This window comes from Saimiri boliviensis, chromosome 2 (genome assembly GCF_048565385.1).
Source record: "Saimiri boliviensis isolate mSaiBol1 chromosome 2, mSaiBol1.pri, whole genome shotgun sequence".
In the NCBI taxonomy this organism is placed as follows: Eukaryota; Metazoa; Chordata; class Mammalia; order Primates; family Cebidae; genus Saimiri; species Saimiri boliviensis.
Window position 1 is genome coordinate 63,064,984 of NC_133450.1, and position 22,483 is coordinate 63,087,466.

At 39.7% G+C, this 22,483-nt stretch overlaps 1 protein-coding gene across 3 annotated transcripts in view; it reads right to left on the reverse strand.

The window, feature by feature from the left end:
- GOLGA5 (golgin A5) overlaps positions 1-22,483 on the reverse strand; it is a 39,495-nt gene that overhangs the window by 8,699 nt on the left and 8,313 nt on the right. For all 3 annotated transcript variants that reach the window (XM_074393453.1, XM_010350553.2, XM_003939843.3), the window contains exons 3-9: positions 21,040-21,270; positions 19,146-19,365; positions 18,091-18,214; positions 16,691-16,894; positions 11,794-11,964; positions 9,320-9,448; positions 3,478-3,576 (exon numbers count right to left, since the gene is read on the reverse strand). In XM_074393453.1, coding sequence (XP_074249554.1) covers positions 3,478-3,576; positions 9,320-9,448; positions 11,794-11,964; positions 16,691-16,894; positions 18,091-18,214; positions 19,146-19,365; positions 21,040-21,270 — 1,178 coding nt within the window. The remainder of the gene's footprint in view (positions 1-3,477; positions 3,577-9,319; positions 9,449-11,793; positions 11,965-16,690; positions 16,895-18,090; positions 18,215-19,145; positions 19,366-21,039; positions 21,271-22,483) is intronic.

Here is a 22,483-nt window from a genome sequence, read left to right on the forward strand (position 1 = left end):
GGGAATGGCCAGTTGATGGAGCTGTCAAAACACACACATTTATGGATTAAGTTCACTATCTTACATGGGTGCAGTTCGTGGTGCCCCAAAAACAATTACAATAGTTATATAAAAAGTCACTGATCACAGATCACCCAACAGATATAATAAAAAATCTGAAATATTGTGAGAATTACAAAAATGTGACACAGACACGAAGTGAGCACATGCTGTTGGAAAAATGGTGTGGATAGACTTGATTGATGCAGGGTTGCCACACACTTTCAATTTGTTAAAAATGCAGTATCTGCAAACTGCAATAAGGAGAAGTGCAATAAAATAAGGTGTGCTTTTATCTTTTTTTGGAAGGGTCTATTCAAGTCTTTACCTATTTAAAAGATACGGCTATGCACCTTATTATTAAGAGTTCTTATCCTGGTTATAAATCCTTTATCAGATATATATAGAGAGAGACAAGTAAATATTATCTCCCAGTCTGTGGCTTACTTGTTTTCATTTTTGTAATATCTTTTGATGAGAAGAAAATTTTAATTTCGATGAATAGCAATTTATCATTTTCTTCTACAGTTAGTGCTTTTTGTGTCTTTTCTAAGAAATCTGTTGTCCTCAAAATTGCAAAAAGATGCTCCAATACTTTCTCATAGAAGTTTTATAGCTTAGGCTTAGCTTCATCCCAAATTAATTTTTGCTAACTTTACAAGTCTAATTAGGGGATAAGAATAAAGGTTCATTTTTTTTCTCTGTATGTTTTCATCTACTTCCATGCAACAATTTTTTCTTTCTTTTTTTTGAGACAGAGTTTGGCTCTGTGACCCAGGCTGGAGTGCAGTGGCATAATCTTGGCTCACTGCAACCTCTGCCTTCTGGGTTTAAGTGATTCTCCCGCCTCAGCTTCACAAGTAGCTGGGATTACAGGTGCGCACCACCATGCCCAGCTCATTTTTTTTGTATTTTCAATAGAAACAGGGTTTTGCTTCGTTGGCCTGGCTGGTCTTGAATTCCTGGCCTCAAGTGATCTGCCCACCTTGGCCTTCCCAAGTGCTGGGATTACAGGTGTGAAAAATAAAAAAATATTCAAACTGGCAACCTATTTTTTTTTTAACCTACATGCAGAAAATCCAAAAGTAATAAGAAAAACATAATTATTTATTGTCCATTCAGAATAAATCTTAATTCTAACTGTGTGATTTTTTTTTGACAATTTACTAAGATGCTGATCTCTTTTCAAATTGTACAAGTCAACTTAATTCTACGGGACAAAGGTTTTGCTTTCTTCTAATTTGATGAAAAACCTTGAAGAGAATTCCTCCTATGGTTAATTCTTTCTTTTTAAGAAACAATGTCTCTCTCTGTTGCCCAGGCTACAGTACAATGGGGTGATCATAGCTCACTGCAGCCTTAACTCCTGGGCTCAAGTGATCCTCATGTCTTAGCCTCTGAAGTGGCTGGGACTTACAGGTACGTGCCACCATGCCCAGCTAATTAAACAAAATTTTTTAGAGATGAGGGTCTCGCTATGTTGCCCAGGCTGGTCTTGAACTCCTGATCACAAATGATTTTCCTCCCTGCCTCAGCCTTCCAAGTAGTTAGGACTACAGTCAAGAGCCACCCTATGGTTTTTGTTTGTTTGTTTGTTTGTTTTTTTAAGACAGGGTCTTACTCTGTCGCTCAAGCTGGAGTATAGTGGTGCACTCATGGCTCACTGCAGCCTTAACCTCCCAGGCTCAAGTGATCCTTCCCACATCAGCCTCTGAGTAGCTGGGACTGCAGGTGTGTGCCACCATGCCTGACTAATTTTTTGTAAGGTCTCACTATATTGCCCAGGCTGGTCTCAAACTTCTGAGTTCAAGAGGTCTTCCTGGCCGGGCGCGGTGGCTCAGCCTGTAATCCCAGCACTTTGGGAGGCCGAGGCGGGTGGATCACGAGGTCAAGAGATCGAGACCATCCTGGTCAACATGGTGAAACCCCGTCTCTACTAAAAATACAAAAAACTAGCTGGGCGTGGTGGTGCGTGCCTGTAATCCCAGCTACTTAGGAGGCTGAGGCAGGAGAATTGCCTGAGCCCAGGAGGCAGAGGTTGCGGTGAGCCGAGATTGCGCCATTGCACTCCAGCCTGGGTAACGAGAGCAAAACTCCGTCTCAAAAAAAAAAAAAAAAAAAAAGAGGTCTTCCTGCCTCAATCTCCCAAAGTGCTGGGATTTCAAGCGTGAACTACCTCACCTGGCCTAAGTTTTGATTAACAAAAATAGTGCAATACTTCAGACACAGTAGGTACTCAATAAATAATCAGTAAGTATAGAAATGTTTAAGGATTAAACCAATTAGTGGTTTTTGCTCCTTCTTTTCTTTGACTTTCTGCTAGCACATCATGTTACCATTTATAAGTATTTCACAGGCCAGGTGCGGTGGCTCAAGCCTGTAATCCCAGCACTTTGGGAGGCCGAGGCGGGTGGATCACGAGGTCAAGAGATCGAGACCATCCTGGTCAACGTGGTGAAAACCCCGTCTCTACTAAAAATACAAAAAATTAGCTGGGCATGGTGGTGTGGGCCTGTAATCCCAGCTACTCAGGAGGCTGAGGCAGGAGAATTGCCTGAACCCAGGAGGCGGAGGTTGCGGTGAGCCGAGATCGCGCCATTGCACTCCAGCCTGGGTAACAAAAGCGAAACTCCGTCTCAAAAAAAAAAAAAGTATTTTACAAATAGGCAAGGGAAGGAGAAGGGAATGCTCAAATCAGTGAGCTGTTCTCAATTCTTACAAAAATTAAGACAATATTTCAAAACATGTAAAATTATGGACTACTGGTTTCCAAGTCTGGAAACTTAAAAAACCAAAATTATTTGACTTTTCATAGTTCAAACTAAGTCATTAACTAAAAAATAAAGAATAAATCTTTATGTAAATTATTTAAATGATTAGTAGTCTATTAAGTCAATCATCTAAATATAAGGAAGGAAAGGACAACTACAATTACAGGGATAATGAGTCTTATCAGTTAATGATAAAGGCTTTGGTAAATCTGGGTGGTAGGCACATGAGTGTCATTATTTTCTGTATGTTTTACATTTTCAAGGTTAAAAAAAGATCTGGGTGACTTTATGAAAGACTCATCAATCATTAATAGGATGACTTGTCATTAGATTTTTCTTAGGAAAATGAAACCACAATTATAAAAGTGGCAATCAGTGTAACCACACTGATGTCAAAAGGTCTGAAATTTCAGGGTAATTCTCATCTACTTGGTGACTTTGGCTACAAGATACTTCTATAAGAAGCAAATTATGGAACAGAGGAAATGTAGACTCAAATGGCATTAGATGAAATTTCTACACCAGGTTGAAAGTAACTTATGTCACCACCACTGTTACAACAGAACTCAGGCGAAAACATGGGAAAGGTCTTATTTCATCCTTTTTTTTAAAAAAAATGTAGCTTTTCAGTGGCATCTTCTCACAAGTTGTGAATAGTTATTCATACCTGATTCCTGAGTTTTTGAATTTCTTCTTCCCGATCTTTAATTCTGCTTTGCAATGTATTCTTTGTTCGATAAAGATCTTCTTCTATATAGTGGAACTCCTACAAAGTTAGGCACAAATAAAACAAAAGCTAAGTAAGTGTCCCCTATCCATCCTCAGCAACAAAAACCGTGCCGGGCACATAGCAGACAATCAGTATGTGCTGAGTCTATAACTGAGTGTTTAACTGAGTGTATTATATAATGAGTATATAACTGAGTGAACAGATGAACAGACTTGGATGAGTCTGATGAAAAGTTAGCACTTCAGCATATATTGTAAACAAAGGCCCATAATAAGTAATTATTAGCAGTGTAAACAATCAGAAAACAAAAAAAGTTTATCTTATAGTAACGAGGAAGAATGGGTCATCTCTTCAAGAATCTCTGGTATATAACATTAATAATAATGACAACAAACTGGAAAAAACATAAAATATGTGATAAAGATTAATAACAATATAATGTTCATAAAATAGACTAAAACTACAAACCAGGAACATTTTAAAAATAGGCAAAGTACATGAGACAAAAAAAAAAACAATAATTCAGTAAGGTGGCAGAATATAAAATAATATATAAAAATCAATATATTGTTCAATTTATAAATATATTATTTTATAAATATATAATTTTTTGAAATGGAGTTTTGCACTGTCACCCAGGCAGTAGTGCAGTGGCGTGATCTCGGCTCACTGCAACGTCTGCCTCCTGGGTTTAAGCAATTCTCCTGCCTCAGCCTCCCGAGTAGCTGAGACTACAGGCATACACCACCACACCCAACTAATTTTTTTTGTATTTTTAGTAGAGACGGGGTTTCACCATGTTGGCCAGGATGGTCTCCATCTCCTGACCTTGTGATCCGCCCGCCTCAGCCTCCCAAAGTGCTGGGATTACAGTCATGGGCACCGCACCCAGCCAAAAATCAATAGTTTTATATAAAGCAGTTAGAGATATGAGAAAAAGGCCCCAATAAATAATAGCAACAAAAACAAATAAATTTAACAACAGATGTGTAAAACAAATATAAAGAATACTTTAAAACATTTCTAAAGGGTACAAAAATACTGGAACATATAAAATGTCATACCATATTCTTAGACAGGACTACATCATAAAGATGTCGATTCTCCTCTAACTCATAAGTTGGACATGATCTCAATAAAAACAAAAGCTGTTTTTTTTTAAATTACATAAGGTTATTCTACTATTCATATGGAAAACTGTAAGAAAGAAAAGCCAGGCTAGGCACGGTAGCTCACATCTGTAATTCTAGAACTTGGGGAGGCTGAAGCGGGTGAATTGCTTGAGCCCAGGAGTTCAAAACCAGCCTCAGCAACATAGTGAGACCTCATCTCTACAAAATATAAAATAATTAGCCAGGCTTGGTGGTGTGTGCCTGTAATCCCGGCTACTCAGGAGGTTGAGGTGAGAGGATTACCTGAGCCTGAGGAGGTCGAGGCAGCTGCAATGAGCTGTAATTACACCACTACATTCCAGCCTGGATGACAGAGTGAGACCCTGGCTCAAAAAAAAAAAAAAAAAAAAAGGAAAAGGAAGAAAATGCAGAAACTCTGAAAAGGAGAATGGGTTATAAAGACATTGAAACATATAAAATCTCAGAAATTAAAAGCAATTTAGTACTGACGAATAAACAGACAAACTGACTAATGGGAGAGAACAAAAGTCCAGAAACAGATTTAGATACCTTGAAAATTTTAGGACATGACAAAAGTGGCATGTCAAATCAATAAAGATAAACTACTTTTTAAAAATGATACTAGGACACTAAGTAGCCATATGGAAGAAAATTAAATTGGATCTGTAGCTTACCTTACACATCAGAGTAAATTCCTAATAAAGTTAAGATTTATACACAAAAATGAATCCAAAAAAGTACTAGAAGAAAACTACAAGGGCACATTTCTTTATAATTTCAGAAAGAGGAACACCATGATTGAAAATCCAGAAGCCTTAGTGGAAAAGAATGATAAAGTTGACTACATAAAAATCAACTTCTGGCCAGGCGAGGTAGCTCACGCATGTAATCACAGCACTCTGGGAGGCCGAGACGGGCAGATCACCTGAGGTCAGGAGTTCAAGACTAGCCTGGCCAACATGGTGAAACCTGGCCTCTACTAAAAATACAAAAATTAGCTGGGCGTAGTGGTGAACATCTGTAATCTCAGCTACTTGGGAGGCTGAGGCAAGAGAATCGCTTGAACTCAGTAGGTAGAGGTTGAAGTGAGCCAAGATTACACCACTGTACTCCAGTCTGGGCAACAGAGCGAGACTCTGTCTCAAAAAAATAAAAAATAATAAATAAAATCAACTTCTGCATAGCAATAAAATAAAATGAAAACCCTTCAAACTAAAAGACAAATGACAAACTGGGAAAAATTATTTGTAATTTATATTACAGACAAAAGGCTAATCTCCTCAAAAAGGTTAATACTGCCAAACTCATTAACAACTGTATTAATGCATTGTTCGTTTGTACAATGGATCACTCAGAATCAGCTTAGAATCTAAGAGTAAAGCACATGCCGATCCAAAAATGTGTCCAAATCACTGAAATACAATGTAGAACAGAGAAGATGGAGTGATTAAGTACTTCCAGAAGCCTTACGCTTAACTGTGAAGACAGTAAAAGAGTAAGACAGTAAAAGCAGCAGTTCCGGAGCTGTCTGAAAAAGTAAAGGTGACAAGGCAGCACACTGCTAGAGACTCTGTTAGATATTTAGCTCAAGTTGTTCATCTCACAAATGGAAAAAAATCAAGATATGTGAGAAGAGAGATCATGAGAAAGGCAATTAGGGTAGGAGAATCACACTTTACAAGGTTTGTCTGATTTCTTTTAAGCTCTAGGCTAGTACAAAACTGAAGGTTGATATTACTTAAATTAATAAGCACTAAAGGACTCTTCAATTGCAAGATTAAATACTTTCCATCTGGAACATCTGATTACTAAATAAATAGCCATAGCTTCATTAAGCTCCATTTTCTTCTACTTAACTCCCTCATTTTAAAAAGGGCATTGGGAAGAGGTTCGGTAAAACCATCTGCCATAATAAAATGAAAATTATCTCATTAACCATCAAGAACATTAAATTGTTGCCTTTTAATATATAATAGTGCCTTGAATAAGTTAAAATGCAATTTCTGAAAGGACAGCTAACCTCATAACTACATTATCTAAAACAGCCCATGACATACCCTGCAGGTGGCTACTTGGTGAGTTTTTCTCTGAGTACTCAGGAAACAGATTGGAAATACAACTTTCTTTTTTTTTTTTTTTTTTTTTTGAGACGGAGTTTCACTCTTGTTACCCAGGCTGGAGTGCAATGGCACGATCTCGGCTCACCGCAACCTCCGCCTCCTGGGTTCAGGCAATTCTCCTGCCTCAGCCTCCTGAGTAGCTGGAATTACAGGCACGTGCCACCATGCCCAGCTAATTTTTTGTATTTTTAGTAGAGACGGGGTTTCACCATGTTGACCAGAATGGTCTCGATCTCTTGACCTCGTGATCCACCCGCCTCGGCCTCCCAAAGTGCTGGGATTACAGGCTTGAGCCACCGCGCCCGGCGGAAGTACAACTTTCATAATTAAAAAAAAAATTTCTCTGAGAAGAGAACCAGTTTCAGAAGTAATAAATCCTAATGAAAAACATCTTTAAAGAATTTAGCCAGGCGCGGTGGCTCAAGCCTATAATGCCAGCACTTTGGGAGGTCGAGGCGGGTGGATCACGAGGCCAAGAGATCGAGACCATCCTGGTCAACATGGTGAAACCCCGTCTCTACTAAAAATACAGAAAAATTAGCTGGGTATGGTGGCACGTGCCTGTAATCCCAGCTACTCAGGAAGCTGAGGCAGGAGAATTGCCCGAACCCAGGAGGTGGAGGTTGCGGTGAGCCAAGATCATGCCATTGCACTCCAGCCTGGCTAGCCATATGCAGAAAGCTGAAACTGGACCTCTTCCTTACACCTTATACAAAAATTAACTCCAGATGAATTAAAGATTTAAACATAAGACCTAACACCATAAAAAACCCAGAAGAAAACCTGGGCAATACCATTCAGGACATAGGCATAGGCAAGGACTTCATGACCAAAACACCAAAAGCAATGGCAACAAAAGCCAAAATAGACAAATGGGATCTAATTAAACTTAAGAGCTTCAGCACAGCAGAAGACACTATCATTAAAGTGAACCGGCAACCAACAGAATGGGAAAAAAATTTTGCAATCTACCCATTTGACAAAGGGCTAATATTCAGAATCTACAAAGAACTTAAACAAATTTACAAGAAAAAAACAACCCCATCAAAAAGTGGGAGAAGGATATGAACAGACACTTTTTAAAAGAAGACACGCAGCCAACAAACATATGAAAAAAAGCTCATCATCACTGGTCATAAGAGAAATGCAAATCAAAACCACACTGAGATACCATCTCACGCCAGTTAGAATGGCAATCATTAAAAAATCTGGACACAACAGATGCTGGCGAGGATGTGGAAAAATAGGAATGCTTTTATACTGTTGGTGGGAGTGTAAATTAGTTCAACTGTTGTGGAAGACAGTGTGGCAATACCTGAAGGATTTAGAAATAGAAATTCCATTTGACCCAGCAATCCCATTACTGGGTATATAGCCAAAGAATTATAAATCATTCTATTATAAAGACACATGCACAGCCAGGCGTGGTGGCTCATGCCTGTAATCCAAGCACTTTGGAGGCCAGGCGGGCAGATCACCTGAGGTCAGGAGTTAAAGACCAGCCTGACCAACATGGTGAAACTCTGTCTTTAAAAAAAAGAAAAAATAAAGACACATGCACACGCATGTTCAATGTGGCACTGTTTACAATAGCAAAGATTTGGAACCAACCCAAATGCTCATCAATGATAGACTGGAAAAAGAAAATGTGGCACATATACACCATGGAATACTATGCAACCATAAAAAAAGGATGAGTTCATGTCCTTTGCAGGGAAGTGGATGAAGATGGAAACCATCATTCTCAGCAAACTGACATAAGAACAGAAAACCGACATCACATGTTCTCACTCATAAGTGGGTGTTGAACAATGAGAACACATGGACACAGGGAGGGGAACATGACACACCAGGGCCTGTCACGGGGTGGGGGGATTGGGGAGGGATAACATTAGGAGAAATATCTAATGTAGATTCTAATGTAGATGATGGGGGGATGGATGCAGCAAACCACCATGGCATGTGTATACCTATGTAACAATCCTGCATGATCTGTACCTATACCCCAGAACTTAAAGTATCATTAAAAAGGCCGGGCGCGGTGGCTCAAGCCTGTAATCTCAGCACTTTGGGAGGCCGAGGCGGGTGGATCACGAGGTCAAGAGATCAAGACCATCCTGGTCAACAAGGTGAAACCCCGTCTCTACTAAAAATACAAAAAGTTAGCTGGGCATGGTGGTGCGTGCCTGTAATCCCAGCTACTCAGGAGGCTGAGACAGGAGAATTGCCTGAACCGAAGAGGTGGAGGTTGCGGTGAGCTGAGATCGTGCCATTGCACTCCAGCCTGGGTAACAAGAGCGAAACTCCATCTCAAAAAAAAAAAAAAAAAAACCCATTAAAAAAAATAATAAGATTTAAAAAAATAAACAACAAAAATCAAGGAGGATGGGATGGGAAAGCAGGAGGAACCTGCGGGATAACCCTGAGCCTATACTCTAAGATTTCACTAAGCTGCTTTCCTGGGAGGTCTCCTCATATGACCACTAGAGGACACAGTTTCAGTAGCCATCAGTCTAAAACCCAGACCTGCTTCAGTCGCTCCAGTTCTGTCTCTAGCTCTTGTTTAGATGCTTTCTGCCCAGCTATTTGGTCGTGCAGTTCCTGTAACTGTTCTCTTGCTGATTCTGCTTCATTAACTTGCTGTGTCTCCATATCCTAAAGAGAAAAAGCTTACATGTAAAAGCAATAATTAACATTCAGTTCAACATTTATTGAGCAATTATTATTATTTTTTTAAAGAGTCAGAGTCTCACCATCACCCAGGCTGGAGTGCAGTGGCACAATCATAGTTCACAGCAGCCTCAAACTCCTGGGCTCAAGAAATCCTCCCACCTCAGCCTCCCAAGTAGTGGGACTATAAGCACATGCCACCAGGCCTGGCTTAATTTTATTTAATTGTGTTTTTAGAGATGGGGTATTGCTTTATTGCCTAGGCTGGTGACAAACTCCTGGCCTCAAACAATCCTCCTACAGTGCTGGGATTACAGGTGCCACCACAATCTGTCTACCATGCAATTACTATGTGCTGTGAACTGGGCCCAGGAGGCACTGAGGAATAAAGATGAGTAAGACACACTTTTAGCCTATAGGGAGTGTAAAACCTGACACCTTCATTGTCTACTATGGCTAACAGTGAGCGGAATGAACTGGGGAGCTGCAGCTGCTGCAGTAAACAATAGCTACTGTAATTATTTACTGTTACAATTACTGTAATTATTTACAATTATTGTTTACAGTGCTCAATAAACAATAGCTACTGTGATTATTTACAATTCTTCCATTTTGTTAGACCTAATACTTATGATATATTGCATAAATTTTTACAAGAGTAAGAAAATGGGTCAATGTCATTAATGATGCTGAGCTATTAAATAAAACAAATATTTTTCATAATCTCACCAAAAAGACATGGAACAGATATGAGTAAGTTTGGCATCTACCCAATTTCTAAGTCCGCAGGACCAAATTCTTTGGAATTCAAATTCACAGATTAAAAAAAAAAATCCTACCTTAATGAATAACAATAAACCCAGAAATTATAGCAGCTATTATTTATTGAGGGTCTATTACATGTCAGAAACAATGCTACGCTCTTTACATATTTTCCTTTATTGTCAACAGAACTTTTGTTTAACTACATTCTATAGATGAGAAAACTAAAGCTCCGCAAGATGAAGTGTCTTATGCAAAGATCATCTGCTGGGTACCAAAGACGGAACCTATCCAGGCCTGTCTGCTATTCAAGTCTATGCTCTAGGCAAGGTGTCCTATTCTCACAACTTCCATGCTTTCTTCTGTAGTTCACAAGTCTCACAATATGCAGAGTTAATGCATGGATGAACATTCTTTACAAAAAGTTTCTTTCTTTTAAGAAAAGGAGGATCATTATGCTGCACTTTATCTTCTCTCACCCTCAGAGATTCCTTCCTATAATATTTATGTCAAAGATCTCCAAGTTTAAGCAAAATAAATGGTCCATTTTTACTTTTAGATTAAATACAGTAATTATACGTAAACTATAAATTATAAAAGTAGAGATAAAAATATAATTAGAAGACCATCTCTGAGTCCATACTCATATCAGAAAACATCTCAGCTTCACATATAAGCTCAAATCTGGTTTGCTTTTAACCACTAGAATGTTAAGATTTATAATTATGAAGATTCTGTTCTAACTCCAAACCTATCCACACGGCAGGCACTTGGTAACTATTTTTTGAATGAAGGAATCTGTTTCTTATCCCCATAATTTTATGGTCAACTTATGGATTAGAAACCTGGTCAGGCACAGTGGCTCATGCCTCTAATCCTAGCACTTGGGAGGCTGAGGTGGGTGGATCACTTCAGGTCAGGAGTTCAAGACCTGTCTGGCCAATATGGTGAAACCCTGTCTCTACTAAGAATATAAAAAGTAGCTGGGCATGGTGGCACTTGCCTGTAATCCCAGCTACTCAGGAGGCTGAGGCAGGAGAATCACTAGAACCTGGAAGGTGGAACAGAGGCTGCAGTCAGCCAAGATCGTGCCACTGCACTCCAGCCTGGGTGACAGAGCAAGACACCACCTCAAAAATAAAAAATAAAAACCTACTGCTTTAGCCCAGCGTGGGCTGCAATAGCTCTACAATTCCAGCACTCTGGGAGGCTGAAGAGGGAGGATCTCTTGAGGCCAGAAGTTTGGGACCAGCTTGGATACCCTGTCTCTAAAAATTAAAAAAAAATAGCTGGGCATGATGGAGTGTGCCTGTAGTCCCAGATACTTGGGAGCCTGAGGAGGGAAGATTGCTTGAGCCCAGAAGTTTGAGGCTACAGTGAGCTATGATCATACCACTCTAGGCTGGGAGACAGAGCAAGATCCTGTCTCCTTAAAAAACAAAAACAAACAAACAAAACTTACTGCTTTAGCAATGCTGTTTCCCTAAAATACAGAATCCATCACCTCTTGAACTGGTAACATCTGAGGGTAAATTTTGTCTGCTAAGCTGTACCATGATGAATCTTACCTGTAATTCGGATCTGAGCTGATGTATCTGACCCATCAGCTTCTGTATTTCCTCCCTCTGCATATCTTTCTCATGCCGAAGTTCTTCCAGTTCCATGCTATTGGCAGTACTGCTATCTAGGCCTTCAAAACCAGAGCCTTCCTTCAAGCTGTTAATCAATTTTTCCTTAGACTATTATAAAAAAAAAAAAAAGAAATATGCTTAAGCAAAGTAGAAATTAGTTACTGAATATCCACCATTCAGAAAATAACCTACTATAGGAACATTCCATTATCTCCATCAAAAAATCCACAGGTTTTCTTAAACTCATAAGGATAAAAAAATGCAACAGAAGCCGGGCGCGGTGGCTCAAGCCTGTAATCCCAGCACTTTGGGAGGCTGAGGCGGGTGGATCACGAGGTCAACAGATCGAGACCATCCTGGTTAACATGGTGAAACCCCACCTCTACTAAAAATACAAAATATTAGCTGGGCATGGTGGTGCATGCCTGTAATCCCAGCTACTCAGGAGGCTGAGGCAGGAGAATTGCCTGAACCCAGGAGGCAGAGGTTGCGGTGAGCCGAGATCATGCCATTGCACTCCAGCCTGGGTAACAAGAGTGAAACTCCGTCTCAAAAATAAATAAATAAATAAATAAAATAAAATGCAATAGAGTCTTGTTGTATGATGTCCTTGGACTTCAGCCCCCACAATCATGGTAAAGTTGAAAACTTGTTATAAATAAAAAAATTTTTTTTTCCGGTTCGTCGTGGTGACTCACGCCTGTTATCCCAGCACTTTGGGAGGCTGTGGCGGGCAGATCACCTAAGGTCATGAGTTTGAGACCAGCCTGCCCAAGATGGTGAATCCCCGTCTCTGCTAAAATTACAAAAACTAGCTGGGCATGGTGGCGCATGCCTGTAAGCCCAGCGATTCGGGAGGCTGAGGCAGGAGAATTGCCTGAACCTGGGAGACAGAGGCTGCAGCAAACTGAAATAGTGCCACTGCACTCCAGCCTGGCAACAGAGTGAGAAAAAAAATTTTTTTTAATTTTTATTTATTTATTTGAGACAAGATCTTGCTATATTTCCCAGGCTGGTCTTGAACTCCTGGCCTCCATCAATCCTCCTATCTCAGCCTCCCAAAGTGCTGGGATCATAGGAGTGAGCCACCCACCTGGCCAAACAAGATTTTTCTCACATTTTCTTCTCATACTTTTTATTTTCCAACACATTCTACTCAACAAGTATTTATTTGGCACGGTGCTAGGTGTTCCGTGCAACAAAGATAATGTCTCTCTCTCAGACAGTACCCTCTGCCTTACAAATTAAAAGGGAAGTTACAAGCATCCAGCAGAAGGCAATAAACAGAAGTGGAGAGAGGGATATGGTCGGATTACTTGCCGAGTTCTGAGAGGAAAAGCCACTTCTGGGTAAAAGGAGGCTTTAACTTTAAGAGAGCCTTGAAATATGGGTAGACTTTTTTTAAGTACAGAGAAAAACAGAGGGCAAAGCATACAAATGCAAAAGCACAGAAAGTCTATAAGAAAATATTGTGAGATGCAGCTCAGATAGTATTTTAAGACCAGTTTGGAGGGGCTCCAGATCCCAGGCTGTTTTAATATTATTTGAGAAGTTAAAACAAATTACAGAAAAGTAGATAGAGGAGTGACATAACCAGAGAAGTGTTTTAGGAGGCTAACCTTGCAGGGCTATGAAGAAGGTGCTCACAAACGGTGGTCCATGGGCCTGTTTTTGCACAGCCAGTAAGCTAAATTTTTTTTTTTACATTTTAAAAGGATCATAAAAAATAAAAACAAAGAATATGTGATGGAGACTACAGGTAGCCCACATAGCCTACAATATTTACTATTTGACCCTCTAAACGTTTTCTGACCCCTAGGATAAAAGAGGAGATGGAAGAAGAGATTTGATGTGCAAACGTCAGTTTATAAAGTCCCAATTCTAGACTAGGAAAAATAAGGACCAACAGCTTTCACCTTAAATTCAAATATTATAAGGTCATTCTCCTCCATCAAAAATAATTTTTCCTTTTCTGGATAGTAGGATTATGGGTTATTTCCATTTCCTTCTTCAAACTTTTTTTGTAGTCTTCAAATTTTCTATAATAAACATGATCATTTATAACATTTTAAGATTTTTTTAAATAAAAAAACCAGAAACCTCCCAACCTCATTCCCGCATCTAGCTATTGTCCTCATGACCATGGTCAAACACGCTGCCTTCATGTCTCCAGCTCCCAGCCACCCTGGAACTCTCCGTTGAGAGGTCCCCCATCCTAGTTGCCAAATCTGAGAACTCAGCTCGGTACTCGTCACATGAGAGCCGCCTGCTGTGGCTGGCAATCATGCCCCACTTGAAACTGTCCCCCTGCTTGGCTTAGTGGATGGCATCAGTCTCCTCCTAGTTCTCTCCAATTTCTGACCACTCACCTTCTCAGTACTTTTCTTTTGCAGGTGATCTCCCTTTGCTAAATTTGTAACTGCTGATACTTAAGACTGTTTTTAGACCTCAGCCTTTCTCCCACTTAAGCTACACATCGCTCTTGGCTAACCTTACCTACTCTCCCAACTTACTTCTAATTACCTTTCTAACATTTTCACTTCAATGTCACATCAATTTTGCATACTCATCATAATTTCTCATACTCTCTTTTAACCCTAACCTGCTCTTTCCTGTTTCTCCTTTTATTAACACAAAGAAACATCATTCATACACTCAAACCAAAAACCCGGAGTCATCCTAGATTCCATTTGCCTTTTTCCCAACCTTCCAATTAAATCTCCACGTATCATATATATTCTACCTCCGATATATCTCTTAGCTGTCCCCTGCCTGCCATCCTCACTGCCACAAACTTTGATCAGGTCCTCATTATTTCTTATAATCACCTCTTCACCATCTACATGTCACTGATGTCACTATGCCACCCCTTATCACTTCCATGCATTCAATAATTTACTGAGTACCAGGCACCGTGCTGCGGTACAATGATGAACAAGACAGAGGTCCAACTCTCCCCAAACCTTTTCATCAGGCTGCCACAGTTCCAACACTCAAACCTGATCATGGCTTCTGCCTGTCATTGAGCTTTGTAAGTCTTCTGCCTCCCATCTCTGAATACTTATGCTCCGGCAATAGAGAACTAGCTGCAGTCCCTTAGAGACACCATGTTCTCTCCAGCCCCCTTGCTCTGGCACAGGAAATCTCTTCCCTATCATGAGTCTTCCTATTCATCTTTCAAGTTTCTCTTTATACCACATCTCCTCAGTGCGGTGACAGCTCCAGGAAAGTTTTAAGAGATTCTTCTCTCCAGCTCCCATTGTACTGCATCAATAACTTTATTTTATCAATTATCTCAGCTTCTTTTCATTAAAATGAATGTTTTCTTAAAGGAAGAGGACACATCTCTTGAGCTTTGTATCCTCAGTGCCTAGTGAGTAGTTAGGTGCTCAGTAAGTAACTTTTCAACAAATTAACAAATTAGGGTGATATAAAAAAGTACTCAGGAAGAAGGGTTTGGGGAGGAGATGAATATGATAATTCACAGAAATAGCATTAGGAAAAAGGTATTCATAGCCATTAGGAGTTTGTGACTAAAGGAAAAAAGGTAAAGTCAAAAATGAGGTTTCAAGCTTTCCTGACAGATGGCAGTAACACTGACCAAAACAGGAGAATGAGGGAGAAGCTGGTCTGGGAGCTGAATACCCCGTACCTCCACAGTAGGACGTTGAAGTCAGGAGGTCAGGGTTGGAAACATGCTTGAAGTCCTATGCAGGTGGCTATTGGAAGCAGAGTGAGCATATGGCAATGCAAGGTAAGAAAAGGCAATGAAAGAAGGTTCACGACAGAGCTTAGAGGACTCTGACTCTTTGAAGATTGGGAAGAGGGCCTGAGAGAAACAGAAACAGCAATAGAAGAGGACAGAAAGAGAGCCAAAAAGATGTGAGCAGCATAGAAGGCAGGAGTTCCAAGAAAGTGGGAGGGTTAACGGGGCCAAATGTTCTACCAAAATAAAAGGTATGGAGACTAAGAAAAGGACACAGAGTATTTATTTTGGTCATTAAATACTTTTGAGAAGAAATTTCAGACATGTAGTAGGAAAAGAAGGAGAGAAAGTTAACAAGGTCTACAGAAATGAAGATGGCATATATACAACAATTCTGGTAAGTCTGTGCAAAGTGGGTGCAAAGCTAAAAGAGACTGTTTTTCTGTTAGGAGTCTGGGATCTAGTCTTCATTTTTCCACTAAGTAACCATGTGCTCTTGAATAAGCTGAGCCAGAAGGTGGCAGCAGCAGAGAGAGGCACACACAGGAAGCAAGGGAATAGATAAGCGGAGAAAGGGCTTACATGAGGTGGGAGGAGATGGAATCAGTGCACAGGCAAGGAAACGATCCTAGAAACAAAATGAAAGGACATGTTTTCCCTCTGAAATGAGGGGCAAAGGAAAGAGAACTTGAAAACGACGTTAGATGACTGCAGGCTTTCTAAGGAGGGTAAGGTCGCCTTAGATTTGAAGGAGGGAAAGAAAAGCTGGATGAGGCAATTCTGAGACCTGGATGAGTCCTAAAGCAGTTGCTGCAAAAATTCAATAGGAGATTAACAAGGAAGAATAAACAGTTGCTCAGCAACAAGCACTAATATCATTACAGTGAGTAAAGTGACAGGTTGAAGACCTGAACTAGACAGTAGGAGAAGGAATTTTTAAAAAAAGAATTGGTAGGAACAAGAGACACTGTATCTTTTTAATCAAATTTCTCAAGCAGAGCAAGACACCTAAAGCTAGCCAACCAGCCAAACACGAACAAAGCATCTCACACAGTATCTACAGGTCTCAAAGTGTCTTTCAGTTGACTCACACATCTTAACATCCAAAAGTGTCCGTTTCATGCTTACTTGGAGTATTCTAGTAGCTTTTTGCTTGTAGTCAATTAATTCCTGCTTAGAGGACTCCAAGTTCAACTTATATAGCTTGACTTGCTGCTGCAGTTCATCAACTCTCTTCTTCTCATCTGAATATTTTCTTTCTGCCAGAGTAATTGCTTCTGCTAAATTCTGACGTTCCACTTCCACTTTATTAAGGCGTGCAGCAAACTCACTCTGTGACAAGTTTTTATCATAATTATTATATCATTGAGCTTTGAAACATATTTTACAACCATCCATTCAGATATATTATGGGATTTATTAGCTAAGCCCAACAACATAACAGGGAGGGGAAAAAATTCTTAATTTGTTAGGAGCTAAACAATAGGAAATCTAAGGTTGTGGCTCCCAAACATGGCAATGCATCAAAATCAACTAGGAAATTTGTTAAAAATACAGCCATCCAAGGCCTTTCCCAAGCTTACTAAATTGGAATTTTCAAGACAGGCCTGGGAATCTGTTTTTTAAGAAATTTCCCAGGTGAATATGGTCACTTGGATACTAGGTCTGCTCTGATACTAGCTGATCAACTGCTTCCAATTTAATAACTAGATAAATAAGTGTAAATTACACCACATTTTAAATAATCAGTATCCAAAAAAAAAAAATGTAAAATATCTCATTAATAACTTTTAATTTGGCTATATGTTGAAATGATTACTACTTTGGATATACTGTGTTAGATAAAATACATCATTAAAATTAAGAAACACACACTACCTGATATTTACTTTCAGGACTGAACACTTTCACCTGTTGAAAAGCTAGCCCAGACCAGTGGTTTGCAACACTGACTGCTCATTAGATACACCTGGGAATCTTGTAAAACCAAAGTGCCAATACCTAGGCCCTACCTCACACAATGGAATGTGACTATCTGCTTATGGAGACCAGGCAGTACCACACAGGTGATTTCCATGTGTGGCCAGGGCTGGGACTGAACTAGATGCAGAAATTCATCTAAAACTCTTCACATATTACATATAATTTTCTCTTGAAATAAATGAGCCAGATTAATCTGGAATCAGAAAAAGCTTAAATTAATAAAAGCTTAAATTAATAAAAACCAAATACGATCCCCCAACCATTAGCATTTAATCAAATAATGGCAATGATTGTTGCAAAAATTAAGTGAAAGATGTATATCTCCAATGCATATTAACTATTTTAATTGTCTCTCAATACATAAAATTAAATAAATTTAGCAAGGATCAAGCTAAATTTTCAAATATCTGATTTTTGTCACAGAAACAGAATTTTCTGAAATGTACTGCAGAATTGTATGAAAGAATTAATGTGCTATGAAACAGCATAAAGTCATTTCTTCCTTGTCCAAATAACAATAGGAATCCATTATCACCCATTCTAACCTGCATCTGTTTATAACTCTCCTGCTCTCTCTTCAGCGTGGCATCAGCTTCATGCAGTCTCTCCTGAAGAGTTTGCAGAGCTTGACTCTGCAGGCTATTACCTTCACTTTGATCCTGTATTATTCTAAAGGAAAATGCATCATGTGAAAAAACTCATGTCTACAGTGTACAAGTGATAAGGCAGAATAATTTTTGGAACATCACCTTGTTAGTCAAGCACAAAAAAGATGATGTGACTGAAACATTCTTAGACAAATCTTTCCTTTCTAATGGAATGTAATCTATATTTTTAGGCCTCCAAATATAAGTACACACTGTATAATAAAAAATGGCCAGACACGGTGGCACATGCCTTTAATCCCAGCACTTTGGAAGGCCTAGACGGGCAGATCACCTGAAGTCAGGAGCTCAAGACCAGCCTGGCCAACATGGTGAAACCCCGTATCTAAAACAAAAAAATTAAAAATTAGATAAATAAATAAAAATAAAATAAGATTAATGACAATATAAATGCATTGAAATTCAGAGTTTGCTAACAATGCATCTCAAGGTTCAACAATGAATCCATTTTGATCATATGCATTCCTAACACTACCAAAAGAAATAGTCCCTCTTGGCCGGGCGCGGTGGCTCAAGCCTGTAATCCCAGCACTTTGGGAGGCCGAGGCGGGTGGATCACGAGGTCAAGAGATCGAGACCATCCTGGTCAACATGGTGAAACCCCGTCTCTACTACAAACACAAAACATTAGCTGGGCATGGTGGCATGTGACTGTAAGCCCAGCTACTCGGGAGGCTGAGGCAGGAGAATTGCCTGAACCCAGGAGGTGGAGGTTGCGGTGAGCCGAGATCGTGCCATTGCACTCCAGCCTGGGTAACAAGAGTGAAACTCCGTCTCAAAAAAAAAAAAAAAAAAAAAAGAAAAAAAAGAAATAGTCCCTCTTGCAAATTTCCAAGAAAGCTAAGTTTCATAAGACGATAGATGTACTACAATGTTTACCATTACTTGCGCTGGAAAAAGAGAATCATTCTCTCATTATTCATAGAATCACATACCGTGATTTTTCACTCTGTAAGGCCTCTAATGCTTCTGTGCGAGTACTCAGCAGCTGGTCAGCTTCCTGGAGTCTCACTTTCAGGACAGCCAGCTGGGAATCCTTTGCAGCCACAGCTTCAGTCAGGTCATCAACTTGGGCTCGAAGTTCTCGAGTTATTCGATCACTCTTTGAATGGTCGGCATTCCACTTTTCAACTCTTGCTCTTGCTTTGTTTAATTCTATAAAAAATTTAAATTTCTCTATACAAGCAAAACCAAACACATTTTTCTCGGAGCACATATAGTTTCTACTATGAGTGCCATTAGTACTTTCCTTATTGGCAAAATTAGGAGCTTACACATATCTTCAATTTTCTTTGCCCCAGTGGGTCATCCATTTTTCAAGGCCAATATTCACACCTAGATTACAGTTAATAGATTATAAAGGGGCATCAAGCTGGCTGCTCTTCTACAATGCTGTTAGATAAGTCATCTGGGAGCCAAAACTAGTATTAATAGATAGCAGAGTATATTTTGGAAAGTTCTGCTAGTAACAGGGGAAGGAATGCAAATCCAAATCAAAGGTATACCCCAGTAAGTATAAAACAAACAAAACAAAACCTAAACACAGAAAAGAATATTTCTTGCAATTATGTTGCAAAAAGATGTTATTCTTTTGACCTAAGAAATCAATGCAAAAAGAGCAAAATAGTACTCTATTTCAGAATCCAATGGCATTTCCACACCTTCACATACCATATGTAATTATAGTCAGCCACCAAAATTTTTTTTAAATACTGAATCAAACATTATAGGATCTCAAAGCTTTTTTTTTTTCTTTCAGTGAGACAGACCTTTTTTAAAGAAAAAAGAGAGAGAGAGAGAGAGAGAGAGCACCTGACTCTGTTGCCTAGGCTGGAGTGCAATGGCATGATCATGACCCATTGACTCACTACAACCTCCAACTCCTGGCTCAAGGATTCCGCCCACCGCAGTCTCCAAAGTAGCTCAGACAACAGGTGCATACCACCACCCAGCTAATTAAAAAAATAAAATTGTTTTTTGCAGCAAGGGGGTCCCACTCTGTTGCCCATGCTATTAATGAACTCCTGACCTCAACCGGCTTTCCAATCTCAGCCTTCCAAAGTGCTGGGTTTGCAGGCATGAGACACTGTACCTGGCCAAACAGCTCTATTTCTATGCCTAAATTAGTCTGAGTAAAGCAAAGCTTTTTCTAAAGTCAGCCTGACTAGTGAGGCTTAAACTATCTACCTACTCCTCTCTTCTGAGCTTCTATCCATAGCTTGGTAAAACTTTTCCCACCATCCCCCGACTCCTTTCTAATTAGCCCCAGAAACCAAGGCAGCAATTTTGTCACTCCTATTTTCTTCTCAGCCACAGCCACAATAACATTCACACTTTTCTCAGGCTCCACCTCAGTAAGGAGATTATTTCCTTCTTAATTACCTATTTCTGAGGAACCTGAGGTTTTCTACTCCAGGGCAACCTCACTGCACATTTCTCAAGAGTACTGTACTGAATTCCATCTACATCTTATGCGCCCTAGAGCAGCAATACTGCAAGCCTATTAGTGCCTACTATTTTGTTTAATGGAACAGTTTCCCTTGAAAGTTCAGAATAAATGAATCAACTAGACTACTACTACTGTTTGTTCCTCTCAGTTCTTAAATGTCATGGTTCTTAAAGAACAACCAAAGAAGCCAATACTCTTACGTTTTGGGTTGGTGGTAGGATGACTGATCTCATTTCCAAATCTGGGCCCTGTATTTCTATGAAAATATCATTTTACAAGTCTCACCTAATTTCTCACAGTTTAAATGTAAATACTGCTAACAGTTTAAAGTTTTTTAAAAGTTAAATTCCTAATCCTGCACAATTTAAATAAGCCTCTACCTTCTTGAGTTTCTTTGGATCTTTGAAGTAACGAGGCCATTTCTTGATTTAAAGACTGAACTTCATTCCTCAGCAGCTGATTCTCCAGACGAAGGTTAGATAGTTCATGTGATTTGCCACCATCATCATTAGGTGCTGGGGTGTGCTCAGTGCAGGTAGCATTTGATGATGCATTTTCCTTTGAAGGTTCCTCTTGACCTTCATGGCTAGAATCTGAGTTATTGGCAGTTTCTGTGAAAAAAGAACATGTTCTTGTTACATTGGCATGTTCACCACATATGCATTAATAACTTGCTTTGGTAGGATGCTCAAGTTGACTGCTACAGCTAAAATACCAAAAAAAGTAAACAAATTCTCAGCTCAGCATGGTGGCTCATGCCTGTCATCCCAGCACGTTGGGAAGCCAAGGCAGGCAGATCACCTGAGGTCAGGAGTTTCAGACCAGCCTAGCCAACATGGTGAAACCCGATCTCTACCAAAAATACAAAAATTAGCCAGGCACGGTGGCATGCACCTGTAGTGCCAGCTACTCAGGAGGCTGAGGCAAGAGAACTGCTTGAACCTGGGAGCCCAAAGTTGTTGCAGTGAGCCAAGATGGTGCCACAGCACTCCAGCTTGGGCGACAGAGCAAGACGCTGTGCCAAAGAAAAGGAAATGCTTAATAGCTTCCCTCTGATGACATTTCATTCTCATAAATGGAGCATATGGACCTCTGAGGATCCTCACGTCTGGATACACTGAATGAATGGCAGCAGAGAGTACAACACAGTTCTGGGGAGACCACCAGCGATCACTTCAGTGGTTGGGTTCAGGTAAATAGTTTTGGATCTCCTTTTGTCTCCAAAATGTTTTTGGAAAAATAACCAGGAGCAGTCCCAAACACTGAAAAATTGAGACGGCGCAACAGAACAGCTGCAGGTTTCAAGGCAAGAATAGTAACAGGTCACTGCAATGGTTTTTTTTTGTTTTGTTTTAACAAACTGGAATCTAAAATGTCTTACCCAAAGAAACAGAGGCTCAGGAATTCAGATTAATCTTGCTTTTGTTACTAAACATAATGCAAGTATACTTTTAAATTACTCTAAATATTATGTGATGAAAATGAACTATCTAAATAACAAAACTGACTAAAACAATAAATACATGGGTAAAAGATACTTTATAAGGTTATATAAACAAATATCAATAATCAAATGAAAACATTCTGAACATCTTTAGTCATCAAGGAAACGCAAATTAAAATCACAATGAGAACCAATGGACACCTCCTAGAATGGCTAAAATGAAAAACACCAAACGCTGGTGAGACTGCAGAGCAACTAGACCTCTCACTGGTGGTGGGACTATAACATGGTACAACCACTGTGGGAAAAGGTTTTATAATTTCTTAAGAAATCAAACAGGCAGCTACCGTTTCACCCAGCAATTCCACTCCTAAGTATTT